Source organism: Ambystoma mexicanum, chromosome 2q (assembly GCF_040938575.1).
Source record: "Ambystoma mexicanum isolate Mex_15411 chromosome 2q, UKY_AmexF1_1, whole genome shotgun sequence".
In the NCBI taxonomy this organism is placed as follows: Eukaryota; Metazoa; Chordata; class Amphibia; order Caudata; family Ambystomatidae; genus Ambystoma; species Ambystoma mexicanum.
Window position 1 is genome coordinate 1045295845 of NC_090924.1, and position 23749 is coordinate 1045319593.

At 45.4% G+C, this 23749-nt stretch overlaps 1 protein-coding gene across 3 annotated transcripts in view; it reads right to left on the bottom strand.

Moving 5' to 3' along the window:
* Positions 1-23749, bottom strand: part of MINDY3 (MINDY lysine 48 deubiquitinase 3) — a 1607185-nt gene that overhangs the window by 1203212 nt on the left and 380224 nt on the right. For all 3 annotated transcript variants that reach the window (XM_069648406.1, XM_069648407.1, XM_069648405.1), the window contains exon 6: positions 10905-10956. In XM_069648406.1, coding sequence (XP_069504507.1) covers positions 10905-10956 — 52 coding nt within the window. The remainder of the gene's footprint in view (positions 1-10904; positions 10957-23749) is intronic.

Below are 23749 nucleotides of genomic sequence, written 5' to 3' on the forward strand. Positions count from 1 at the left end.
TGTATAGGTGTAACTCAGTTGCTACTCAATGTATTTAGCCAAACCGCAACACTCATGACATCACTACTTAGTATGCGTCTACTCACCACTAACCTGCTTGTATGCCTCATGATCCTCTTAAACACTGTTCCACAGCTCAAGATGGCACCACATTCACCCAACACGCAACCCCTACCTGGACAAAACAACCAGACACCACTCTTAGACATAAGCACCCTTCAGCCACTGCCACTCACTAGTCTCCCTCAGTCCACCATAGACAGGAACCTAGGACTCAGAGCTAGACTAGCCAAAATCTATGAGCCTCTTGCCCGCTCACTGCTCACCATACAGAACTCCAGAGCACTTCCGTCCAAACCCAATCCCTTCACAATAACCACCAATTCACCCCAAAACCTCAACTCCAGCCCAATTCACCACTCCCTCATGCACGGCACTCCTGAATCAAAACAGGACAAGCATCATACCACCACCTCTAAAACCACAAATAGCCCCAAAATTAAGGGAGCCTTGATCAATGCCAGATCGCTAGTAGCTCATGCTATAGAAATAGCAGACTTAATCCTTAAAGAAAACCTTGACTTCCTCGCTATTCCTGAGACCTGGCTGCCCTCAGCAGCAGGCCCCATGCTCATGCTGGCAGTCCCAGAAAACGACTATCCTTAGACAAGATCGCCCCAACTCCAGAGGAGGAGGTGTCTCCATTATCCATAAATGCAGCCTTACCATGAGACTAGCAACGTCCTCCAATGCCCCCTCATGCGAAACACTTTCAAAGTCCCACTTACCGATACCCAAACTCTCAATATCTATTTAATCTACCGCCCGCCAGGTGCCATTGGCACCTTTGATGAAGACCTCAACTCCATTCTATCCAGCAATCTTAAAAGTGCTACGCAAGGTCTCACCCTGGGAGACTTCAACTTGGGCTATAATGACCCAGAAGACCATATCGCCCACACAATAGTAAACACCCTCACTGAACTAGGCTTTGCGCAAAAATGCACAGCACCTACTCACTCAAAAGGTAGAATACTTTATTGGATAGCCGATTACAACTGCCAAGCAAACATTACAAATATCTCACCCTTAGCCTGGACTGACCACCATCTGGTATCATTCATGCTCTCTACCGATAGACCTCCACCTCCGCCTACCATTAAGGCCCCACCTACTCTCACTAGAAATAAGAAGAATATGGCAGTAGAAAGACTCATCCCGAACCTACTCCCTACACTCAACTCACTCTCCGACAACCTCGAACCCGACACTTCGGTCGAAGAATGCAACAAAATGAGGGCCACCTCGCTGGACCTCATCGCCTCCCTAAAACTCAGACCAAGCAAACCAAAAACACACCTAAACAAATGGTACACACCATTCCTCAAAAACCTCAGGCAGCAGAAAAGAAACTGCGAGGCCACTTGGAAAAAATCCCCCTCAGTCACGAACAAACAAACTCTCCAAACTAGCCGCACTCTACAAAAAAGAAATTTACATGGCTAAACAAACCTCCTTTGACTCTCGCACATCCCAAGCAAATTCCAACATGAAAGAACTCTTCTCTATCCTTAAAGAAGTAGAAACCCCCATAGTACCCCAGGACGCCTGTACCAAAGATAAAAATTGGTGCTCAGAAATTCAAAGTGCCATAGCAAATAAGATAGCGACCCTCCAGTAAAATCTCCAGCACAAAGCCTCCCTCAATGTCATTGTCCCTCTAAAAATCCCAGACAAACTTACGCCCACAGATACTACCCACTTCAAGTTCTCCAAAGTCAATACACTTGAATTTGAAAAAATCATCCTGTCATTGAAACCATCCAATTGCCAGGGAGATCTGTGCCCAGCACAGCTTATCAAAGACGCTGCACGTGACCTCTCCCCTTTCATTACGAAACTGATCAATGCCTCCTTCGCTACTGGATCCATCCCCACCAACTTAAAACAATCATGGGTACGTCCGTTACTGAAAAAACCTACACTTGACCCAGCCACACCTACAAATTATCGGCCCATAACAAATGTCCCTTTCCTACTAAAAATCCTTGACAAGGTCGCCTATGTACAAATACAGAAGCACTTGGAAGATCACCACCTCCTAGGATCCAGACAATCAGGGTTCCGTCCTCAACACGGGACTGAAACCGCGCTCATTGACTTGAAACTCAGATCAACACACTTAGAGACAATGGACAAGCTGCCCAACTCCTCCTCCTCGACCTATCTGCAGCTTTCGATCTGGTCCACCATTCTGTCCTATGTTCACACCTCCACTCCTCAGCGAACTTCTCTACTGAAGCCATCACCTGGATCACATCATTCCTAAATGGCAGAACTATGAGGGTCTTCTCCCCTACTGCTGCAGCAGACCCCGTGCCCATCACATGTGGTTTACCACAGGGCTCCTGTGTCTCCCCCACATTATATAACATATTTAACAAGCCCCTTTTCGATGATTTGGATCATCTCGGTATCACCTACACTAACTATGCAGATGATACCCAGATCCTCCTCCCGCTTTCTGGAGATTATCAAAAGGATTTGGCCTTGCTAAATAGGGTATATATCATCATCCAGGCATGGATGGCCACTCACAGACTTTGCCTGAATGATGATAAAACAGAGCTAATCATCCTAGACACCACATCCAGCCTAAGGAAACTGTGCCTGGCCTACAATTCCTTTATGATTGACGGGAACAACATCTCAGTCAGTCAGGATGTGAAAAGACTGGGATTCTACGTGGACTCCAATTTCTCCTTCAAAAGGCAAGTGAGCTCCCTTGCATCTTCCACGGCATACACATGCAAATTAATCCGAGCAGCCAAACCATTTCTATCGGACACTAGCTGCCTTACACTCGCTAGAGCCCTCATACTGTCCTGCCTTGATTACTGTAACACCCTATACCTGGGATCGTCCAAGGCCACCATGAGCAAGATACAAACTGTCCAGAACAATGCTCTTAGAGCAGCTCTCGGTATCTCCAGAAGAGAGCATATTACAGGAATCAGCCAACAGAACAACTGGCTTCCCACTAAAGACAAAATTATTTTGAAAACGGCATCACTCACCCACAAATCTCTTAACAACGCTGCCCCAACATACCTGATCAACAGATTTCACAGACAGTCCTCCTTAAGACCCGTCAGAACTGCATATAAAGATTGCCTATCAGTTCCCAATTACAAACGAGCTACCATAGGGGGAAACAGTTTCCCGGTAAAAGCAGCCAAACAGTGGAACTCCCTGCCCCCTAACCTCAGAATGGCCCTGCCCTACCAGAACTTCCGCTCCAAGGTAGTTTCTTGGCTGCAAACGGAGACCCACTAGGACAACTAGATGCCGCACTACCCGCACACACTGTAACCACGTGTGCTTACATGTATATAATGCCTATCTGCCCAATGCTGCTTTGTACATAACACTAGTTTACCCGATGTATTTTATATGATGACTGCAACTAAGCTTCGAGAAAATCTTGTAAATGTTGCGCCCTGATACCTTCGGGTACGCTCGTGCATTATAAATAATAAACATAACATAACATTCCGTTGGATTCCGGTTTGTCTTTGGACACTCCTGCAGCCGTTCGTAATATCAGTGATCTAAAGACTATACAGAGGAAGGTCATACAGCAATTGGAGCGGGCTAAAAAATGAGATAAGTACTATGTTGATACTCACAGAGAACCCGCACCAGTCTACAAAGCAGTCATGAGAGTATAGCTGTCTACTAAGATCTTGAAGATACCGGGAAAAAAGAAACTGCTACCTAAGTACATAGGGCCATATGAGGTGCTAAAGGTTATTAACCCGGTTGCTGTCTGCCTGCCATTGCCACAACGATGGTGAGTGCATCCAGTATTTCACGTCTCACTCATTAAATCATGCTCCAATGCTACTAGACTGCCTATACAGCCTGTTGTTGTTTCTGTGAAAGGATCAGATGAATTTGAGGTACAAGAAATACTGGATATGAGATTACGTTCGGGCAGGCCTTATTATCTGGTGGACTGGAAAGGTTATGGCCCAGAAGACAGATCTTTGGAACCTCTTTCCAATATCCATGCTCGCGCTTTATTGAGAAAATTCAATTTGAAGAGGGGAGATGCTGCTCCTTTGGGGGGGTGGCACGGTCATGCATGCTGGACATTTTACCTCTGGATCTGGAACTCTGTACGCAGAACGGGTTATGCTCATAGAACTGCTAGACCGTTTTATTCGAGATGGAGGTTGTTTGATGTATTACCAGGAAAACGACGTCTGCATTATTCACGTCGTTGAATTCACGTGACTCAAGATAGTCACGTGTGTTACGGCAGAACATTCTTAAGCAGCGTGGATACGTGGCTCGCTGCTTCTGATTGAACATTTTGGAGTCTTGGTAGCTGAACTCTTCATCTACGTCCTCGCATCCCGTCAGTTGCTTCCTTGGCCTTCATCGACGTGTTTCCTTCACACGCAATGTCCTGTATCTGCCTTCAGCAAGTTTCGTTAGCGTGTCTTCTCATACGCGGGTTCCTGTTTCATTTCCATGCTGTTTTCCTGTCCGTGTTAAGTTTCTGCTTTCAATCCCACGCGGACGCTGAAACTCTTCAAGCGCGGCTGGCCTGGCTGTGTGTACTTGTTTCGTGTGTAAAATCACACGTGGAAGCTGGAACTTTTCAAGCGCGGCTAGTCTGGCTGCGTGTACTTGGTTCTCGTGTATCCAGCACACGGTTGATTTGAACCGGTGAAGAAATAACAGGTGGACTCCTTTCAATTTTTTTCTGTTTTTTGTGGGAAAGGAAGGTGTATCTACAACTTTTATTGGAAGGTGACCGTGCGCAGAACTATGGACGCTATCCTGTGGTGCACCAACCCGGTATCTAGCGTGAACCTTGTGCCGTTCGGGATAAGTCTCCCTTACTAACCTTCCCTCCTTTGTCGTTGGTTTGTTTCCTGGATTTCTTCATAGACTTTGGTGGATACTCCAGTTCTAAGCCTACAGGTTAGTGTTGGAATTGTGTTATTGCCTTTCTATCAGAGAGGTTAGTTGAGATAGTCTCTCATGATGCTTTATTTTTTCCTAGGCTGCCTTCCTATTACTCTCCCACGCCCTTTCCAGTGATCCTTCTCTCTGCCTGTTTTACCAGTCAGAGAGTTGTATCATTTGGAAGGTCTAAATTGACATCACTACTATCAAATCTGTGAATTCAAGGATCCGGAAGACCCCTATCAATTGTATCCTTTTTGGTTACCGTATCCTTTTCATAAGATACTTTGGGGATTTATGACATCGATATATACCACACGACGGGGGCAGAACATAAAAACAATACGGAGAAGACAGTTGATGGTATTAAAAATAGCATAGGATTTTGGTCCAAATTGCCCCTGGCAATGATGGGGAGGGCGGCTTTGCTTAAAATGGTAGTCCTGCCCAGATTGCTACACTTTTTCGTAAACATCTCGTATGTGATACCCAAACACTTTTTTGTCAAACTCCAGGGGTTTCATCTAGCACAACGCCAGAAACAGGGTAGCCCTCTGGAAATTACAAAACTTGTGTGACGGGGGGGGGGGGCATAAACCTGCCGAACTTTGAGTTATATTACATGGCAGGTCATCTGCAATATGTGGCGAGGTGGTTATCTAAAGAGGAAATGGCAGAAGCTAGGCTGCTGCGAAGGGATCCAGCTCCCTACTTCCTCGGGGAGACAGTGTGGCTGCCTAGATCAACGGTATCAGGGATGGCTAGATTGTTGGTGCTTGGCTGGGAGGTGTGGCGTAGGGTATGGCAGAACGTCGGAGACCCGGCCCCGTTTTTTCTGTCTGCAGGTGCCGCTAGTGGCGTTGTGTAGGGGAGACTCCCAACTGATAAAAGGGGTCCGTAGATACTGGGAACTGGTGGGTCTAGCTACCCTTGGTGATATATGGCATGAGGGGGTGTTATTGGACTTTCAGAGTTTAGTGGAGGACACCGGGGTGCATAAGGGCCAACACATTGCTTATTCTAGAATCATTAAACTAGTGAGAGAACGATGGCCTGAGGCAGTGCTTGCGGAACAACCGGATGCCTTCATAGAGACAATGTATGATGTCTCGGAGGGGGGCACGAAATATCTCGTATATATGAGTTGCTGAGCACTAGGGCGGGGAGGAAGTTGCTCCAACTAAGGCGAGACTGGGAGGAGGAGGGGGTGCACCCATGACGGATGGACAATGGGATAGAGCTCAAAAGGTATCACAAGAAGGTGTCCCGTAATGCGAGACTTCAGCATATCCAATTATATGTCACTCAGAGCATATCTGACCCCCGGCAAGATCGCTAGGTTTGGCGGCCCAGCGATACAGAAATGCCCTAGGTACGGGGAGGTAGAGGCTGGGTTGTTGCACATGTTTTGGGCTTGCCCGGAGTTGGGTAGGTTTTGGACAGAACTGAAAACACGACTAGCAGATAGAGGGGTCAGGCTGGATGTGGAGTCGGCGTGGGCATGTATGCTTGGGGGTTTCACTAGACCACGTAACTTGACACACATTAGCAAGATGAGGGACCTGGCATACATCTTGGCCAAATGGAGAATTGCAATGTGCTGGAAAGCAGCCCATCGGCCCAGAATTGATTTGTGGTGGGCAGACCTTTTAAAGTGGGCAGAAGCTGAAACGGCCGCCTGGTATAAAGCCGTTACCAGCGGGGGGAGGAAGAGGTGGGCCCCCTAAGAGCATGAAGACAATTGGTGACCTCAATGGCGAGTCCCTCCCAGGCCGACCACAGCGATGATGGCGCGGAAGTGATGGTGATAATAGACACGCCTGAAGATGTATAGGTGAATGACATGGGTATAATGGCTCAAGTTAGTGGGGTGGGAGGGGGGGGGGGGGGAAGGACTGAAGAGCGCATTCTGCAATATAATGTTTGAAGCTTAATCATGAACATCCTAATTGGTTGTAATGTTTCAAGTGTTGTTTATAAAATAATAAATATTTCAAAAATAAAAAAATAAAAAACTATCTTTTCGAGTACATCCATAACCCTGCCACTACATTTGTTTCTGTTATTGCATCAATTTCTGTTGCTGTTTTCTTTTTTTATTGCCACAACATGTTTTCTCTGTGGCCATCTTGTTTCTGTGTTGCCACCTTGTTCATTCTTCTCTCGGCCGCTCCTACAGACTGAGGGGCTAACACATAGCGAGGAACAGATTTAATTTTCATGAGATGAAAACTGTAACACTGTCATGCTCTGAATGTATTCTAGAGGTTTCCATGTACAGCTTGTATACAATTTCCCCAGACATGGAGTAAATGTCAAATGGGTATGGTTCTAGAGCACCTATCACCAGGAGCCATATATAGCTCATGGTAGCTGATGGTGTCAAGTTAACCAGGCTCCCCTAGGCTATATGCAGGAGCTAGATCGCTCCCAGCAATTATGAACCCTGGAAGTCAATGGCTGTAATATGGTGCTGTTACAGACACTACTAGTAAACTATCAGTACATGTGTATTGGGACGATTCACCTACTCCCGAGAGGGTAGCCCCTTTCCAGGCTAGGAGGGTGAGTGAGGCTGCTATCCAATAGTCCCCCTATGGGTGGTTAAAAGAGGGAGATCTTCATGGGGAGGGACTCGCCCTCTGGGGATAAGGACGATCACCTGGGGTAAAGCCCATTGAATGTTGTTACTCCCTGAAATTCCTTAGCCCACCCAAATGTCCAGAGTCACTACATTGAAAGCAAACCTATGTATTATTATAACATAGGGCCTAAAGCTAAAAGAACTAGGACGAGGAAGAACACAAGACCATTCATTGTAATAACAATTGTACGAGGTGACCCCAAGGAGGCATGCAGATTAAGTCACTAACAAAGAAGCAGAACTCATGCAATCTGCATGGGAGGAACTGGATACTATGTATAAAGGAACCAAGGACGATTAGAAGTGTCAGGCCCGGCTGCGGAGCCGAACGCAGCCATAACGAGAAGCACAGATTTGGCAGGCACAGCAGTATCAAGTCCTGTTGGGGAAAGCAGCTGGCGTCCATATTCTCCTATTCTAAAATGCGGGAGATTGAAACGCCGACCTACAGCTGTGTAAAAAAGCGGCAAGCGGCAAGAGGACTCCAAAGCAGTTCTCCACCTGCCGTGGAGGAGGACCGAATCCCGAAGCCAGGAAGACGCTGTAAAGCCACGAGTGCAGAGAAAAGAAGCCCACAAAGCCAGGGAAAAATGTCCCGGGTCGCAGGAAGTCCCGGCAATGTACCAGAGCCCCGTAAGAGGTAAGGGGAGGTACACGAGAACCAGAGGGGATCTAGGGGTTCACACAGAGGCTAAGGTGGCTTTTCCCCAGCCCAGTATTAGCGAGGACATTAATGGGCACAAGGAGAGAAGGGTCTCGGACCGCCAACAGTGTGAAAGCTAGCATCAGAAGAAATCTCCCTTGGTGCAGTGGTAGCGAGGGAACCACAGGCCACCCGGAAGGGTCTGGAACCCCAACAGCAAGAAAGAAATCTACCAAACAATACCAGGAGAAGAGAGTAATTCTCCTCGTACAGGCCCAGGACTTGTGCTGAAGACGCCAGAGGAAGGAAGTCCTTCCCACTGGTATTTCTGTTGTAAAGCAACATTCTTTGGACACTATTCAAGAAGCAGGAGAAGGGAGCCATTCTCCTAAAGAAGGAACTTTTTGTTAGATTATCTTTTAGTTATAGTGAGAGGATTAGAGTAGGATTTCACACAGGACGGTGCAACGTTGATTTGACGAACATTCTGATAATTCCTTTAGTTTCAGTTCGAGGCCTCTTAGAGATAGGGATAAAAAGGTTGTTCTATTTGAGAAATAAAGGTTTATAACCAAATGCATGCCACTTTTGTGTCAGCTTCCTTCTTCAACACCCTTAGAGTATCCAAATGCTAAACAACCCAAAACCCCTGAAAAGATTTCCATCTTCATGATGACATATCTGAGGAGATCGAAATGGAGATTTGAGAAACTGGGTCTCTTGTCGCACATTCAAATTCACAATTGAGTTCACAGAATTCTGCATTCTGAACTCATGTGGAGGTTTGTTGGTAGAGGTCATATTACAGTAGTGGGTGACCTTTTTCAGAGTGTGCTGCTTCTTCCATCTATCTCTCTGCATCACTGCAGGTGCTGAATTTGGACTCATTACCATTGTTGATGTTGGTGTCGAAGACCTCTATTTGTGATCGCTTACTATCGGAAAGAGAATATTCTGATCACCATCATCCTCAAAACCAATAAGGGCTGGTGAGAGAGGTAATGGGTTTGACAGGCTAAAGAACATTCTCATCTAGCTTAGATGACCGAATACGGCACAGTCCCCTTACCGACTGACTTGCTGCTGAGGATTTAAAAACTCTAAGCTATCCACAAGCACATCCCCCTCCTACAACGAAATCTTGGAGCGACATGTGCACTATCTGGTACAAGTGGGAATATATTAACCCACGTTGCAACAGACTTGTACATGTAAAACAATACATGTTTTTCGGGCTGGCTAGTACAGTGCCGGACACAGCCAAGCAAATGACAACATTAGTAGCACTTGCACCAACAATTGGTTTGCTTGTAGTTCTGAATGATGTGCTTCTTGATGTTTCAGACTACGATTGCCTGCCCCACCATCGACAATTGCAGCAGCAGTGGTTTCTTTAGTAACACTTGCCGCATTTCCCTTTTTTTTTTCTTCTCTTTCCACAGACTACCTAATTTTTCTCTGTGCAGTAGTCAGCAGGCTGAGATGCCTTCGGGCTGTAGAACCGCATACAACAAATAGGATAGAAGAGAACGTGTGGCTGCTGAGAATATGATGATTGTTGTTACTTTTTACCTTGCTACCCCAAATAGCGATAGAAGGCAGGTTTTGCAATTGCAGTAAATTCTAGTGTTTCATGAGCTAGTGTGTATGCTACAGTGTTCAGTTTAGGTGTCTGGTGCATATTCCCTTTGAAGCAGGTGATGTGTTACATCACACATCTAATAAACCAATTGACTGACCACCATCCACCTCACTATTTCTTTCCCAAGTAGTGACATCAAAAGTGCTTTGTGTGAGAGTGTGTGGACTATGTTATAAGTTGTGTAAGAGCGTGTTCAATGAGGGTGCCAGCAGTAAAATACCCAATACAGATGGTGCAGCATCTCCAGGTAGAGAAAGTCAAAATCTATCTCTAATAAAATCCATAGCATACCCTACCTTTCTGTGAGATACAAGTACATCCTTTGAAATGGCATTTCCTTTGCTCCCAATAAGAAATAAAAATATCAGGTTAAGCTCTGACTAATATTATCCCACTTCCGCGTAAGCCTCTGAAGAAAATGTTTATTTCAACTGATTTTCACACATTTAAGGAAATCCTTCTCTCATTGAAAAAGGTCAGATACGCAACACCCATGCTCTCAAAGATTCATTTACCTAGCTAGGTGACCCTGGCTGCGGCAATGCATTACCAACATATCTTAAAAGGTTGTTACATTTTGTGAAACCCAAGTACAGTGAAAATGTGGGCGATTTCAATAAATATATTCAGTCAGGCGCTGCCTCAAGACTTGCCGAAAAACCTGATGTGTACTAAAGAAAAGGAGCCCCAGTCCGATAAGGAACATGTGAGCACCCATTCAAAAATCAGGGATGTGTAATGCTTCAATTCAACCAACGAAAAAAATGTAACAAGTATAGATCATAACAAGTGTGAGAAACATTAAGAGCAAACTTACTTGACATTGATGCACAGTATAGTTTATTAATCAAAACAGTAAAATTATATTTTAAAATTAAAATAATCTAGATTTTTCCAACTATCAGAGTTGCTAGCATAATTTAACATGAACGTATTGATTTTAGACACATCATCACACAAAGCACATTAAAAGGCCCAACATGCATGTTACTTACTGAATTAATGCATGAAATCGCTCAAAGCCAAGCTCCTCTGCAGCCAACGCAGCTACACAAAAAACACACTTTTCAGCACTGCACAAAGCAATAAAAACACAAGCACACACAGCAAGCCAAAATCATTTAAAACATCAATTTAAGATTTATCTAGAACATCATTATTGCAGTTACCATTTTAAATTCACATGGATTAGAGTAACAAGCCATCTTAATACTAATGCATTTTGTAGGCTTTTGATTACAAAAGCATAAAACAAGTACACTTCAGTTGGCAATAGATACACTAGGATGCAATAAATGTTAATACTAGAAAGTTTTAAAACGGACACATCTAAAATACTACTTAAGCAGACAGGTTCAACAAGATGTAAATGTTCGCACTAACAGATGCTGAACAGAAAATCCATGAGAATCTATAATTGTATTATACTAAAAAACTGATTTTTTTGTGCTATTTTATAGAGTATAAACTGTATTAAGCTTTTAATAATGTAAAACCAATTGTTTCATTATTAAGGATCTGGAAAATATGTAAATGCACTTAATCCTAGGACATGAAATTTGCATTTTTGTATGCAATCATTTTTTTAAACTGCACAATTTCATTGTTGTGCCACTGTCACACAAAATTGGAATCAATATCTTCGTCCAGCACAGCAAATCATTAACTTGGCATTTTTCTTTCTATTCATTTTGTTCAACCAGAGACAGTGCCAATTCTAAAACAAACACCTTTAAATGTTCTTTCTTTATTTCATTAACAACGATTCTAAAGAGGAACCAATCATATGACTCGCATTACTTACTGTAAAAGCATTTCTGATGATTGTATCTGCTTAGATTAACATGCTGTGCATATGGTCCGACATCCAGTGGTAACCGCAGAGTATTGCATCTCGTCTTTCGAGAATCGAAAGGGGACGTCGACAAGGGCGTGCCTGTAACACTATCCCTATGTGACGTGTAGTGTACCCAAGATCCCTCACGCGTTGATGTCCCTGCGATTGTATTTTTTCTGCCGCGAGGGAGCCTTATGACTATAGTGAGTACAGAAAAGAGAGAAGTAGTAAGACGTCTTATGTTCCTTCAATCCGAGCAGGGAGGAAGGGTGGGCGCATGTGAATCCTAGCAGATACAATCGTTAGAAATGCTTTTATGGTAAGAAATGCATGTCTTCTGATGTTTGTTAATCTGCTTAGAATCACGTGCTGTGCATAGACTAGCGAGCAGTACCCGGAGTTGGAGGTGGGTTGTGAGAAGGAACAATAGTGAAAAGTTGTCTTAGTAATGCCTGTCCCACCTGAGAATCAGACCTAGATTGGGTGTCTAGGCAATAGTGTTTTGTAAAGGTGTGTACAGAACTCCAGGTTGCCGCTTTGCAAATGGACGCAAGGGGAACATTTGCAATGAATGCTATGGAAGCCTCAGTGCCTCGAGTAGAATGTGCTCTAGGCTTGAAGGGCAGCGTGTAGCAGAGTGTGATGCATTTAACAATCCACCTAAAGATAGTGGATTTGGAGACTGCATCTCCTTCTCTTCCTACCGCCACTAAAACGAAAAACTGATTAGTCTTTCTTAGTGGTAGAGTTCTTTCCATGTAGAACATGACTGCTCTGCGTACGTCAAATGTGTGTAGGCTTTTTGGTCTCATGCTTGAAGGGTTTTGAAAAACGTTGGTAGTTCTATAGATTGGTTCACATGGAACTTAGAAATGAATTTAGGCGCAAACCTAGGGTGAGTGCGTAGAACCACCTTATCTTTGTGAAAAGGTACAAAGGGATCTAGGACTGAGCGCGCTTGTAGTTCACTTACTCTCCTAATGGAGGTAATAGCTATTAAATAAGCAGTCTTATAGGTGAGATCTTTAAGACTTGCTCTGTGCATGGGCTCGAAGGGAGGCCCCATAAGTCTAGTCAACACCACGTTTGGGTCCCATCCGGGAGCAGGGTTAGAAATGGGAGGGTGAATTCTTTTCACTCCCTCCATGAAACCCTTAATGACTGGTATCTTCCACCACAACACTTTCTGTTGTGATGTAGTGTAGGCTGAAAGCGCAACTAAGTGAACCTTTAGAGAGTTAAAGACCAGGCCCGAGTCAAGTAAATGAGTTAGGTACTGCTCTCCCACAACAATGTGTGTGGGAGAGCAGTTAATCGGGTTAATGCTCTTTGAGTTGCACCAGATGACAAACCGTTTCCACTTACTGGAATAGCAATATCGAGTGTTCGGTTTTCTTGCCTCCCTGAGAATGTCCATACATCTCTGAGGGAGCTGCAGGTGCCCAAACTCTATGACCTGAGGAACCAGGCCGCTAAGTTCAATATCTGCGGGCATGGGTGAAGCGTCTCCCCTTTGTCTTGCGACAACATGTTGTACGGGCAAGGCAGTTTCACTGGAGGCGATAGGGACATCTCCATCAAATGAGCGAACCAGGGTTGGCGGGCCCACAAGGGGGCCACCAGTATCATCATGACTGGTTCCTGGTGCATCTTGTGCACTATTTTGTTAAGAAGGGGAGTCGGGGGGGGGGGAAAGCATAAACCAATTTCCCTGACCATGTTATCCAGAGTCTGTTCCCCTTGGAACGGTTCTGGGATTACTTGGAAGCGTAATCTTGGCACTGAGCGTTCTCCAGAGTAGCGAACAAGTCAATTTCTGGGAAGCCCCATTCTGCGAAAATGTTGAGACGATGTCTTCGTGTAATTGCCATTCATACTCCATGGGCAGCGGGAAATCTCTGCTGAGTAAGTCTGCTAGAAGATTGAGTTCCCCTGGAACATGTTGTGATAACAGGAACATGTTGCGTTTGAGAGCCCACTGCCAAATGTTCTGTGACAATATGGACAGCCCTGGAGAGTGAGTGCCCCCCTGTTTTTTCAGATAGTACATGGCCGTGGTGCTGTCTGTGAGGATCAGGACCGTCTTTCCTTGCAGTTGTGTCTGGAAAACTTTTAGTGCTTTGAAAACTGCCAACAGTTCCAACAGGTTTATGTGGTTGGAAGCTATGTCTGAAGACCAAACTCTGTGCACTGTTTGCTGAAGCAGGAGAGCTCCCCACCCTGTGAGAGATGCGTCTGTAGTTAAGAGTGGCTTCCACTGCAGGGTTGGTGAAGGATTTCCCCTTCAAGAGGTTGCCCCTTGACCACCACCGCAGTGAGAGAACGAGGGCTGGCGAGATCGTCCCAGTGTCCGCTGGCCTGACACCACTGGCTGTTGAGCCACTCCTGCATTGGACGCAAGCGCGCGTGAGGAACCAAGTAAATACATGACACCATCATTCCTAACAGTCGCTTAGCCTTGCGTACCGTCACCTCTCGACTGGCTACATATTGAGGGATTTGAAACCGCATGTTTTGGACCCTCTCGTTGGAGGGGAAAACAAGGCCGTCCTTTGTTCAAATTAGAGCCCCTAGGAACTACTTGACCTGACTGGGGTCTAGGCTGGATTTTTTCTCGTTTATAGAGAATCCCAGACTGAACAAAAGATCTATCGTCTTTTGGATATTTGACGGACAGGTTTCGTAAGAGTCCCCTGTTATGAGCCAGTCGTCAAGGTAAGGATAGACTGGGATGGATTGACTGCGCAGATATGCTGCTGCCACAACTAGTACCTTTGTAAATACCCTTGGTGCAGATGCTATGGCCAAGGGCAGTACCTTCAACTGATAATGCTTGTCTTGTATCATAAATCTGATGTATTTTCTGTGCGCTGGCAACATTGAAATATGAAAGTATGCATCTTTCATGCCCAGTGTTGCCATGTAATCCCCCTGTGATAGCACGGGAACTACTTCCTGCAGAGTGACCATGCAGAACTTTTGTGGCTTTACAAATTTGTTCGCTAGGCGCAGATCTAATACAGGGCGAATGGTTAGATCCTTTTTGGGTACAAGGAAGTACACTGAATAAATACCTTCTTTTACCTGTGACAGAGGTACAACTTCTATGGCTCCTTTTCCTTGTTGTATCTCGACTTCCTGAAGAAGGATACGAAGATGGTCTAGTGTCAGTCTTCTTGCTCGTGGAGGTCTGAATGTTGGGGACCTGTTCAACTCTATACAGTACCCGTGTGCCCCGGTCTTTAGCACCCACTGGTCTGTAGTTATCCCCTCCCATGCCTGAAGGAACGATGTAAGCTGGCCCCCAACCAGGAAGACATGGCAGGGGACCCGTCATGAATCTTCAGGTCATTTTGAACCCGAGGCCGGGGAGCCTCTGGGAGTAAAGTTCCGGTCCCTTCCTTTTCCATGACGCTGACCCCTCTGGGGATATGGGGAGGTTTCTCCGCTGGTTCCCTGTGGAGAGGACCAATTGTTTCCCCGAGGAGTACTGTTGTTGAGGGAAGCATTGGCCACAAAAAAGCTATGTGGAGCCAGATCCTCATCTTGCAGAGGGTCTTTGTGTAATTTGGTCTAGTGTTTTCAGGGTGTCATGCCCCTTTTTTGCAGTCTCGAGGGCCTCGTTGACCGCTTTTCCAAACAGGTTGGATTCTTCCACGGGTTTATTTATAAGTGACCCTTGCGTCTCTGGCTTGAACCCAGAGTTCCTTAGCCACACATGTCTCGTCAGGAGTGTGCCCTGAGCCAGAGATCAACCAGCTGTTTCGGCAGAATCCAAAGTGTTTTTAAGTATGCTTTGGTTCACTTGTCTGCCTTCAGTCACTGTGGCCAGGAGACGAGTTTGTAGTGGTTCGGGAACCTCCTGTAGGCCTTCTTGTAGCAAGGCCCACTGAACGTCCGCGCAGCTGGCCAATAAGGTGGTATTGTTGGCAATATGTGTTGAAAAAGCTGCTGCGGCTGTGACCCTCTTCCCAAGGGCGTAAAGTCTTTTACCTTCTTTATCAGGGGGTGCCTCGCCGGTTGACAGAGGGACCCCTTCCCTTTTCCTTGTAGTGGTCACCACCAGAGAGTCTGTGGTGGAGTGACCTATGATATAAAGAGGGTCTGAGGGAGAAGGACGAAAGAGCTTTTCTATCCTCGGATTCACACCTCTTGTAAGAGCAAGTGTTGATAAGGAGGGAGCCAGACATTTTTTTATATGAATTGAGGAGAGGAATAGCCTGGCTGGCTGGTGGCTTCTCTTTGAGGTGTCTTCCACGTTTTTTAATTGAATTGAGGAGAGGAATAGCCTAGCTGGCTGGTGGCTTCTCTTTGAGTAGGTCTTCCACAAAGTCAGATTCAGGGACAGCTTCATCTGTGGCGATTTTGAAGTGTTCAGCTGCATTGCGCAACATGACGTTAAACGTCAATTGATCATCCGTGGCGAGGGTTGTCTAGTGGGAGTGGTCTGTGGGGAATCCAAACACATTGCGTCAGGATCTTGTGAGGGATCTGGAGACTGACATGGCTGAGGGTCACCCATATCCGGGTTGTCCCCCCCACCCCTCTATGGGATCATGCATGTCCTCAGGGTTGATGAATTGATCCTCATCCTGAGTGTCTGCAGGAATCTCCTCCTCAGTGAGGTCATAGGTGTATATATCCTCTTAATGAGAGGGGTCAAAGAGTCTTGGGAATTTTGCTACAGGGTCCAAAGGGCTCTCATCCCGTGGTCTTCTAGGCGTGGGTTGCTCTGAACGGGTAACAAACCTGTCCAGCCTTTCCATACAATTTTCAAACTTTTCTCTAGTCTAAACAGAAGACCTAGTATGGTCTAGAGGTGAAAAAGGATCTTGAAAATGTTCTTCTGTCGTAAAACGTCAGGATTTTTGGCTCAACGTCGAAGACAACCCTTCCTCGCCGTCCAAAAACTCCTCCTGGGGGACCGACAGAGGTGGGGCGTCCCTTTGCCTTTCTTTAGGCTTGGTGCACGGTTCCGGTACTCCCCTTAAGCTATCCTTGGATTTCGACGGATCCTTGGGCCTTTCCATAGGCCTCAGAGAATCTCTTTACTGCCGTTTATGCTGTCGGCAACGTCCTCCGCAGACAGGAGGCGTGTAGCCTCAGCCTGCGATTGTGAAGGAGTCTTTTTCGGCAGAGCGGGGGCTTGTCTTCGGTGGATGCCTTCTTCGGCAGAGCCGGAACCCTGTCGTCGCCGGACGCCTTCTTGCGATGCTTCTCGACGGAACCCGGGATATTAGAGATGGCGCCCTTTGATTTTTATTGATCCAGTCGCTAGGCGCATATGCGGCTGCGGGGAGGGCTGCCGTTCCTGACGGTCGGCGGGTGCCACCAGAACTTCAGGTGTACCCGCTGGCGCTGAGGTCTTATTAGACTTGGTCGAAGGTTGACTTGGGGTTGTGTGCTTAGTGCTATGTAGATGTTCGTCTTTGTCGCTGGGGTGTACATTCCCCATAGAAGTGCCTGAGCCATGCCTGGCGGGGCCGGGGACAGACGATGCAGAGCGGGAGCGCTCCGTCGAAAGGTCAACCTCCAGGTCGGAGGTCTGTTCGTCACTATTGCCGTCGTCACAAATTTGGTGCCTGCGGCAGTGGGAGAAAACTTGGCCTTCGATATCCAGTAGGCTGCCCACCACTTGACATTGCGCTCGTTTAATGTCTTTGGGCAGAGGCGCAATCTACTTCGTTGTGATCGAGGGGCAAGCAACGGTTACACCATTTATGCTCATCTCTCCAAGGAAATTTGCTTTTGCAAATGGGGCCAAACATAAATGGAGTCCTCTCCATAGCCGAGGATGGGTAGAGTGACGAAGACCAAAAGGGAACGAGGAAGGAAAGGGAAAGGCATTCTCAGATTGTACAGAAATGTCCACCCCAACCCCACTCTCCCTACTGTGTAGGCCGGCGGAAGGCCCGGCCACGTTGTCGGCAGCGCCGACTGGATCACCAAACGTCGAAGTTCTGAAAATTCAGGTTTTCGGCGGAGATTTGGAACAGCCGTCAAATATGGGATGGGTAGGGTGATCTTAAGTATTTGATATAAACTATTGGACCAAAGGTCGAAGGGACAATAGGCAATGTCTCTGACAAGCTCTGAATAAGGCGACCAGTATGCTGGGTGGAAAAAAACAATCTGAGGGACGTCGACGAGTGAGGGATCTTGGGTACACAACACGTCACATGGGGATAGTGTAACAGGCACACCCATGTCGACATCCACTTTTGATTCTCGAAAGACAAGATGCAATACTCTGCGGTTACCACTGGATGTCAGACCATATGCACAGCAGGTGATTCTAAGCAGATTAACAAACATCAGAAGTATTGTTGCCTATTCTGCATATCATGTGTGATTTTCTCCATTGCTGCAATTCCTACCCTCTTCTGCCACATATATAGGTTTGAGTCGTAAACACTGTTCCACTGGTATGTCAATCCCAATGCTGTGCAACTAACAGACAGATGATTATGGTGGTAAGAAATGAGTGAAGATGGCATATAATTTGATCACAGATTCCAACTAATGGATCTACAGATATTATAACTATAGGGATTTGCTTAATCCTGGAGTGAATATCCTTACAGGGAATGTGAAATGTACCACACACTGCACTAATGAGACATCTCTAATGTAGCCAGATCGAACACAACATTGATCTTCCATGCAAAATAAAGCTCAAACAGCTTTGTATTAGGTGCCACATATAACCAAATTAACTTGATGCAATTTGGACACAGATTAATGATTTGACACAGAAGATTGCATTAATGACATGCGGTATGCCTGCACAATCTAATTCTGCACATCATGTATGGGGTGCCATTTTGCACCAATTATGGCTACCTCAAATAGCCTGGGCTCTGCTGGTCCAGCAAAATCGTTCGAATTCTAAAACCTTCATCCTTGCCCAAAGCATGTCACAGTACTTGTCTCAACTATGGTTAATGAAATCTATTGTTCTCTCTCACAGGATAAATAAGTGTTAGCTGGCGTTAAGTCCAATGCTGTGACTTGTTTAACAGGAAATACTGTATGTATACTGGTACCCACATTTCAAGCCATTAGCCAGGTATTAAATGTTACCCGGGCCAATAGTTCTACACATACACAACACACCATTTCTTACTCGTCACAAGTCATTTAACACTAGCCAACGGCTAGTGGCAAGTGCACATTTTAAGGCTTGGTTACACTACGTTCTTCCATGGAAAAGCAGGTTATTTATGGAGCGTAGACTATGCTAAAACTAAGATAGTAAACTGGAAGGAAAATCCCCTTACCCATTTGGCGCTTGTGGACTGACTTGCAGGGGTGGAGCTGGATGCCAAATAGTAAAATTAACAGAGTGCAGCAAAGCTTGACTAGAATGTACATAGTATTATTAGGGTATTTATTGAGCGCAAACCTATTTTCGAGAGGCAACAGAGGGTTTTACAATTCATTGGGGTAGTGAGAGACACAAGGGAGCAGGCAGCTAACAGGGGAGGGGAACGGGCAGGCAATGTGGCTGTATATTCTCTTACCAGCAACCAGGGGGGAGAAGATCACCCAGTCGTAGGTTAGGTTGTGATGGAGGATGTGTGGACTAGGTATTAGGGAGGCAACGGAGGCAACCTTACCTCACCACTAAACCAAATCTCCCTCATTGAGTGGGCCCAGCTCTTTAAAAGATGTTGTCCCCATTTTGTAAGTAGTGGAGTATATCCAACTTCTTTGTCAGATTCTACCAAATCATCACGTTATAAGAATAGTCCCATTAATGAGGTGTCATCATACAGACCGATTAGTCGAATTGCTATAGATTGCAAACATTTTATCTTGAATAATCATCCAAGAATTAAACCGATGGAAAGGTAAAAATTAAACATTAACTGGGCACAAGGGTTTTTTAGATTAGGGCTCTCCGGGGTGGACCAGGTTTTCGTTCAATGACATTTGTCAAATAAATATGCACTGGCCAAGAAAATGTCCCTATATGCAGCTTATCTAGACTTCGTTTTGGTCAGGGATAGGCTCTGGGTGAAGCTGACAAGAATCGGAATAGATAGATGGCTGCTCGATATTATCAGGGCTCTATATTCTCGGACCTCAGTACAGGTCAGGTTTGGCCCAGATGATCAACTCACTCAGAAGGTTCAGACGGGGAGAGCGGTTAAGAAGGCTGCCGGTTTCCCCTGGATCTCTTTTGCCTGTAAATTAGTTACATGCCCAAGTTCGAAGACACCACCAAAGATATTGCCAGCATTGAAGGGAAGCCTGTGCCAATGTTGTTCTATGCAGACTACTCGGTTCTTCTTGCCAGGACGCCAATTGCTCTGAGAGCACAACTACAGGCAGTAAAATGTCTAACCCTGAACAAATCTAAGTCTAAAGTCATGGTCCTTTATCTTCATAATGGGAAATCAAACCCCTTTTTTAAGTTGGATGGTGAACCTATTGAGGTAGTGTAAAGTTTCTCATATCTGGGTGCAGTTATTAACTCCAATCTCTCCTGAAAAGCCGAAGCACAGTCAGCAACCAGAAAACCACAATAGCAGGGAGAGCCAACGTCAACTTTGTGTGCAAACACATGGGCACATTTTGCCTTAGAAATAGAGACAGTTTATTGAGGGAGGTTTGGAAGCACTGTTGCTTGGCTGATGGCGCTGAATTATGGGGTGTCGATAAGTCGGTTATCTGAGTTAGTCTATGTGAACGTCATTTCTAGAAACAATTTCTATATTTACCAAAACGTTTTCCATTTGCCGTTCTCCATGCAGACATTGGCTTCCAGAAACAACAGAGAAGGTATTTTGGTAGATCTGGCGTGGCAAGAACATGTCTCCTAATCTTTCAGCTTCCCTTGGAGAAAACAGCTGACACCGGCCCTTAAAGAGTTTGGCGTAGGCCTTATCCTGGAACCTCTATCAATCCATGGATTCTTACAGGACCCGGTTGTCAAAGCGCAGAGTAGTCCAAGAGGCAAGAACAAGTAGGGCAGAAGAGGCGGAGTTGGCATGCTTGCTCATGTAGGTTGTACAGTGATTTGTGACAGGACGGAGGCCACCAAACAATTGTCAACCTTTGCCAACCTGCAGAGTAGATGCCTCATTGCCGTTGCTCGAGCGGATAGCTTACCCTTAGCTCTTGCTATCAAGAAATGAAAGGGCATATCGAGTCCAAAAGGCCTACTGTTTGAAGCAGAGCAGAAGACCTGCCACACTTAATTCTCATATGTCCAGCCTACAATCCCCTATGGTAATATTGCATTACCACTCTTAAGAAGAGAAGGTCTCTCGTACCACTCAAATGCTGCTCTGTGATTTCTCTTGAGAGATTTTGATCAAGACACCACTAAATCAACTGCAGGTTTTATTTACGGTGCCTGGCGACCGAGAGCAAACAGGATCAGTAGCCTCCGAGTTCAGGGTACCTGGGTGTTATTGTCTTTAGGGCTGCGAGAAAGGAAGTCCATCATTGAGGTTTTCTTTTCTTTCCTACTCTCCCCAGATGTCAAATGGTTACCTTAAAGGAAGGATAGGATTGTGATCAGTTTATTTAGGTTTTTTTAGATTTTCTTAGTTTTCTAATGCACTTTCTATATTACTCATTGTCTTTTTAGGCCGATGGTATTTATAATGAAACTATATACTTTGTAAGTTTGTGGCTGTGTCTTAATTATAGTTGGTATTAAAATGATGCATGTTTTTATCTTTTGCGATCACAAAAGGCCTAAACAACCAAAAGTGTGAATAAAATCAATCAAGCCTCCCACATCGAGGCTTGACTGCATATTAGGGAAAACAATAGATTGTCTAACCATCCATCCAGAACCTCTGGAAAAGTGTTCAAGTTGGAATAGAGGCAGTAACAACTTACCCATCTGTACTTACCTATCTGCACACATAAAATATGCATGACCTGCAAATGTGCATTTAATCAGCGCCTAACTGTGTGAATGTTAAAATCCTATATCAAGACAATAACTGTATAAATGTAACATTATTGTAATGTGTATTATCAACCTGTTCCATCCCCTGTAACTAAGTTCCCCGCAAGTAACAGCGCCTCGATGCCCAAGGGCTGTTTGTGCGCTATACAAATGTAAAAATAAATAACCAAGAATGCTTGCCATTGCCTGATGCAATCAGCTTCTTTTTCTATTGGTCTTCTTGAAGGAGCAGCAGAGAGTGCACCTTCCACTCGGTTTTTATAAATGTTACTATCAATCAAATCCTTTATTTCGACCCTGGTGGATCATAAAAGTCACATACAGAGACAATGTCATTGGCGCAACACAGGGAAAATGTGTTTATGCACAACTATTACAATTCAATTTAAAAAGGTAAAAGGCATTAGAGTTAAAGACATTAAAATATAAATATAAATGTAATAGGCCCTGTTAGGGGTCCTGTGCCAATTAACTCTTGCCGGTGAAGCTAAGAATGCATATCTTCTTTTCCAAGCCAGTAACAAAAAAGTCCCAATAAATTACAATGACATTTCACTTTCTCCCGCCATACAAAGACACAGGGCCATTTTTACCGTTCTCACATGCAGTTGCCTAAATAGTGGTAGCAGCCATTTTCTCCTGATGTTGGCATAGGCTGACAGAACAGGATAAAACGCACAGTGCCATCTTCTCCGTTATAACAGATGGGACAACTTGCTGGATCACTTGCATTCCAGATAAGCTTTAGACTAGCCAGGGGTAATATACCAATATGCAATTTCATGTACAGGGCCTTCATTAACTTCCCCTGCATGCTATCCAGATAACTTTCGAGGCCTGGGGCAATTTGCCTTGATAGATAGGGGGCCAAACTAGCTGAACGTGTCAGCTTTGCTCTTGACTCCCTCTCCCATCTAGCTGCATTAACCTTTTTAAATAACACTTTGTAATTTGCTGGAATAGATCCTTCCAACCCCATTGCAACCAATTTATGGCTCGAACCAAGTATAGATCACGCCCTCCTGGGGAGGTCAAAACATCCCTAATGGCCCTTCTATAGTGATCCAAATTACCATTTGACCATACTCTGGCCCATAGGGATACTGGCTTTCTTTGTTTTTCAGACAAAGACAATGCCCTGTAACCCCAGTTCCCACAAAACCGGGACGTTCGGCGCATTTGCCGGCTGCCCCGGTATTGACTTGAACATTTTTAACTCGGCCACCTGTAATATGCCTAAATTGCTGAGGTCACAGAACTCGGCCCCTTAGAGGGATGCCTGCCGTACCTGGCTCATATAGATCTGTGAGATCACACTAATCGGCATGTCCCCTGGGCCTGTGTGAGTCCAAGTACAGCCCCGCCACTCTTGGTCAGTTTTAGGCCTGCCCGTCTTACCTGGTTAGTCCAGGCACAGTTGGCCATTACTTGGATCCCTAGGTAGCCATAGCTCGTTACCTGCTCTATGGCACCACCACTCAGACAAACTTTGAGCTTGGGCATTTTCCTGGCCCTTTTGTTGATGAATACAATTGACTGTGTTTTTTGTATATTTATTGCAAGCCCATTTTACGCACAGAAACTTTCGACGGTTGTCAATTGTCTTTGGAGACCAGGAGGGGGTCCGTGAGAGAAGAACTGTATCGTCCGCAAATAGGAGGATGGGTAATGGCTCGCATGCAAGGGATGGGGCATCGTTCTGCTCGCCCACCAGGCGGTCAATAACCCCATTAATGAACAGACAAAACAGGGTGGGTGTAAGGGCACAACCCTGTCTAACACCCACCTCCATATCGATTCTTGTGGATCTTTTGCCGTCTGGTGAGTACCCAATTGTCACACCATTCTTGCAATGGAGTGACTGTATACCTCTTAAAATACCCATTTGGATACCCTTGTTAATCAGCACATTCCACAATTTTGCTCTGGGTACACTGTCAAACGCAGTCTTCAAGTCTACGAATACTGCGTATGTGTTAATTGATTTAAGTGCCACATACTTATCCAGGATCAGTTGGAGCCTCAGTACTTGATCCACTGTATTGATACTGCACTGGAAGCCAGCCTGCAGA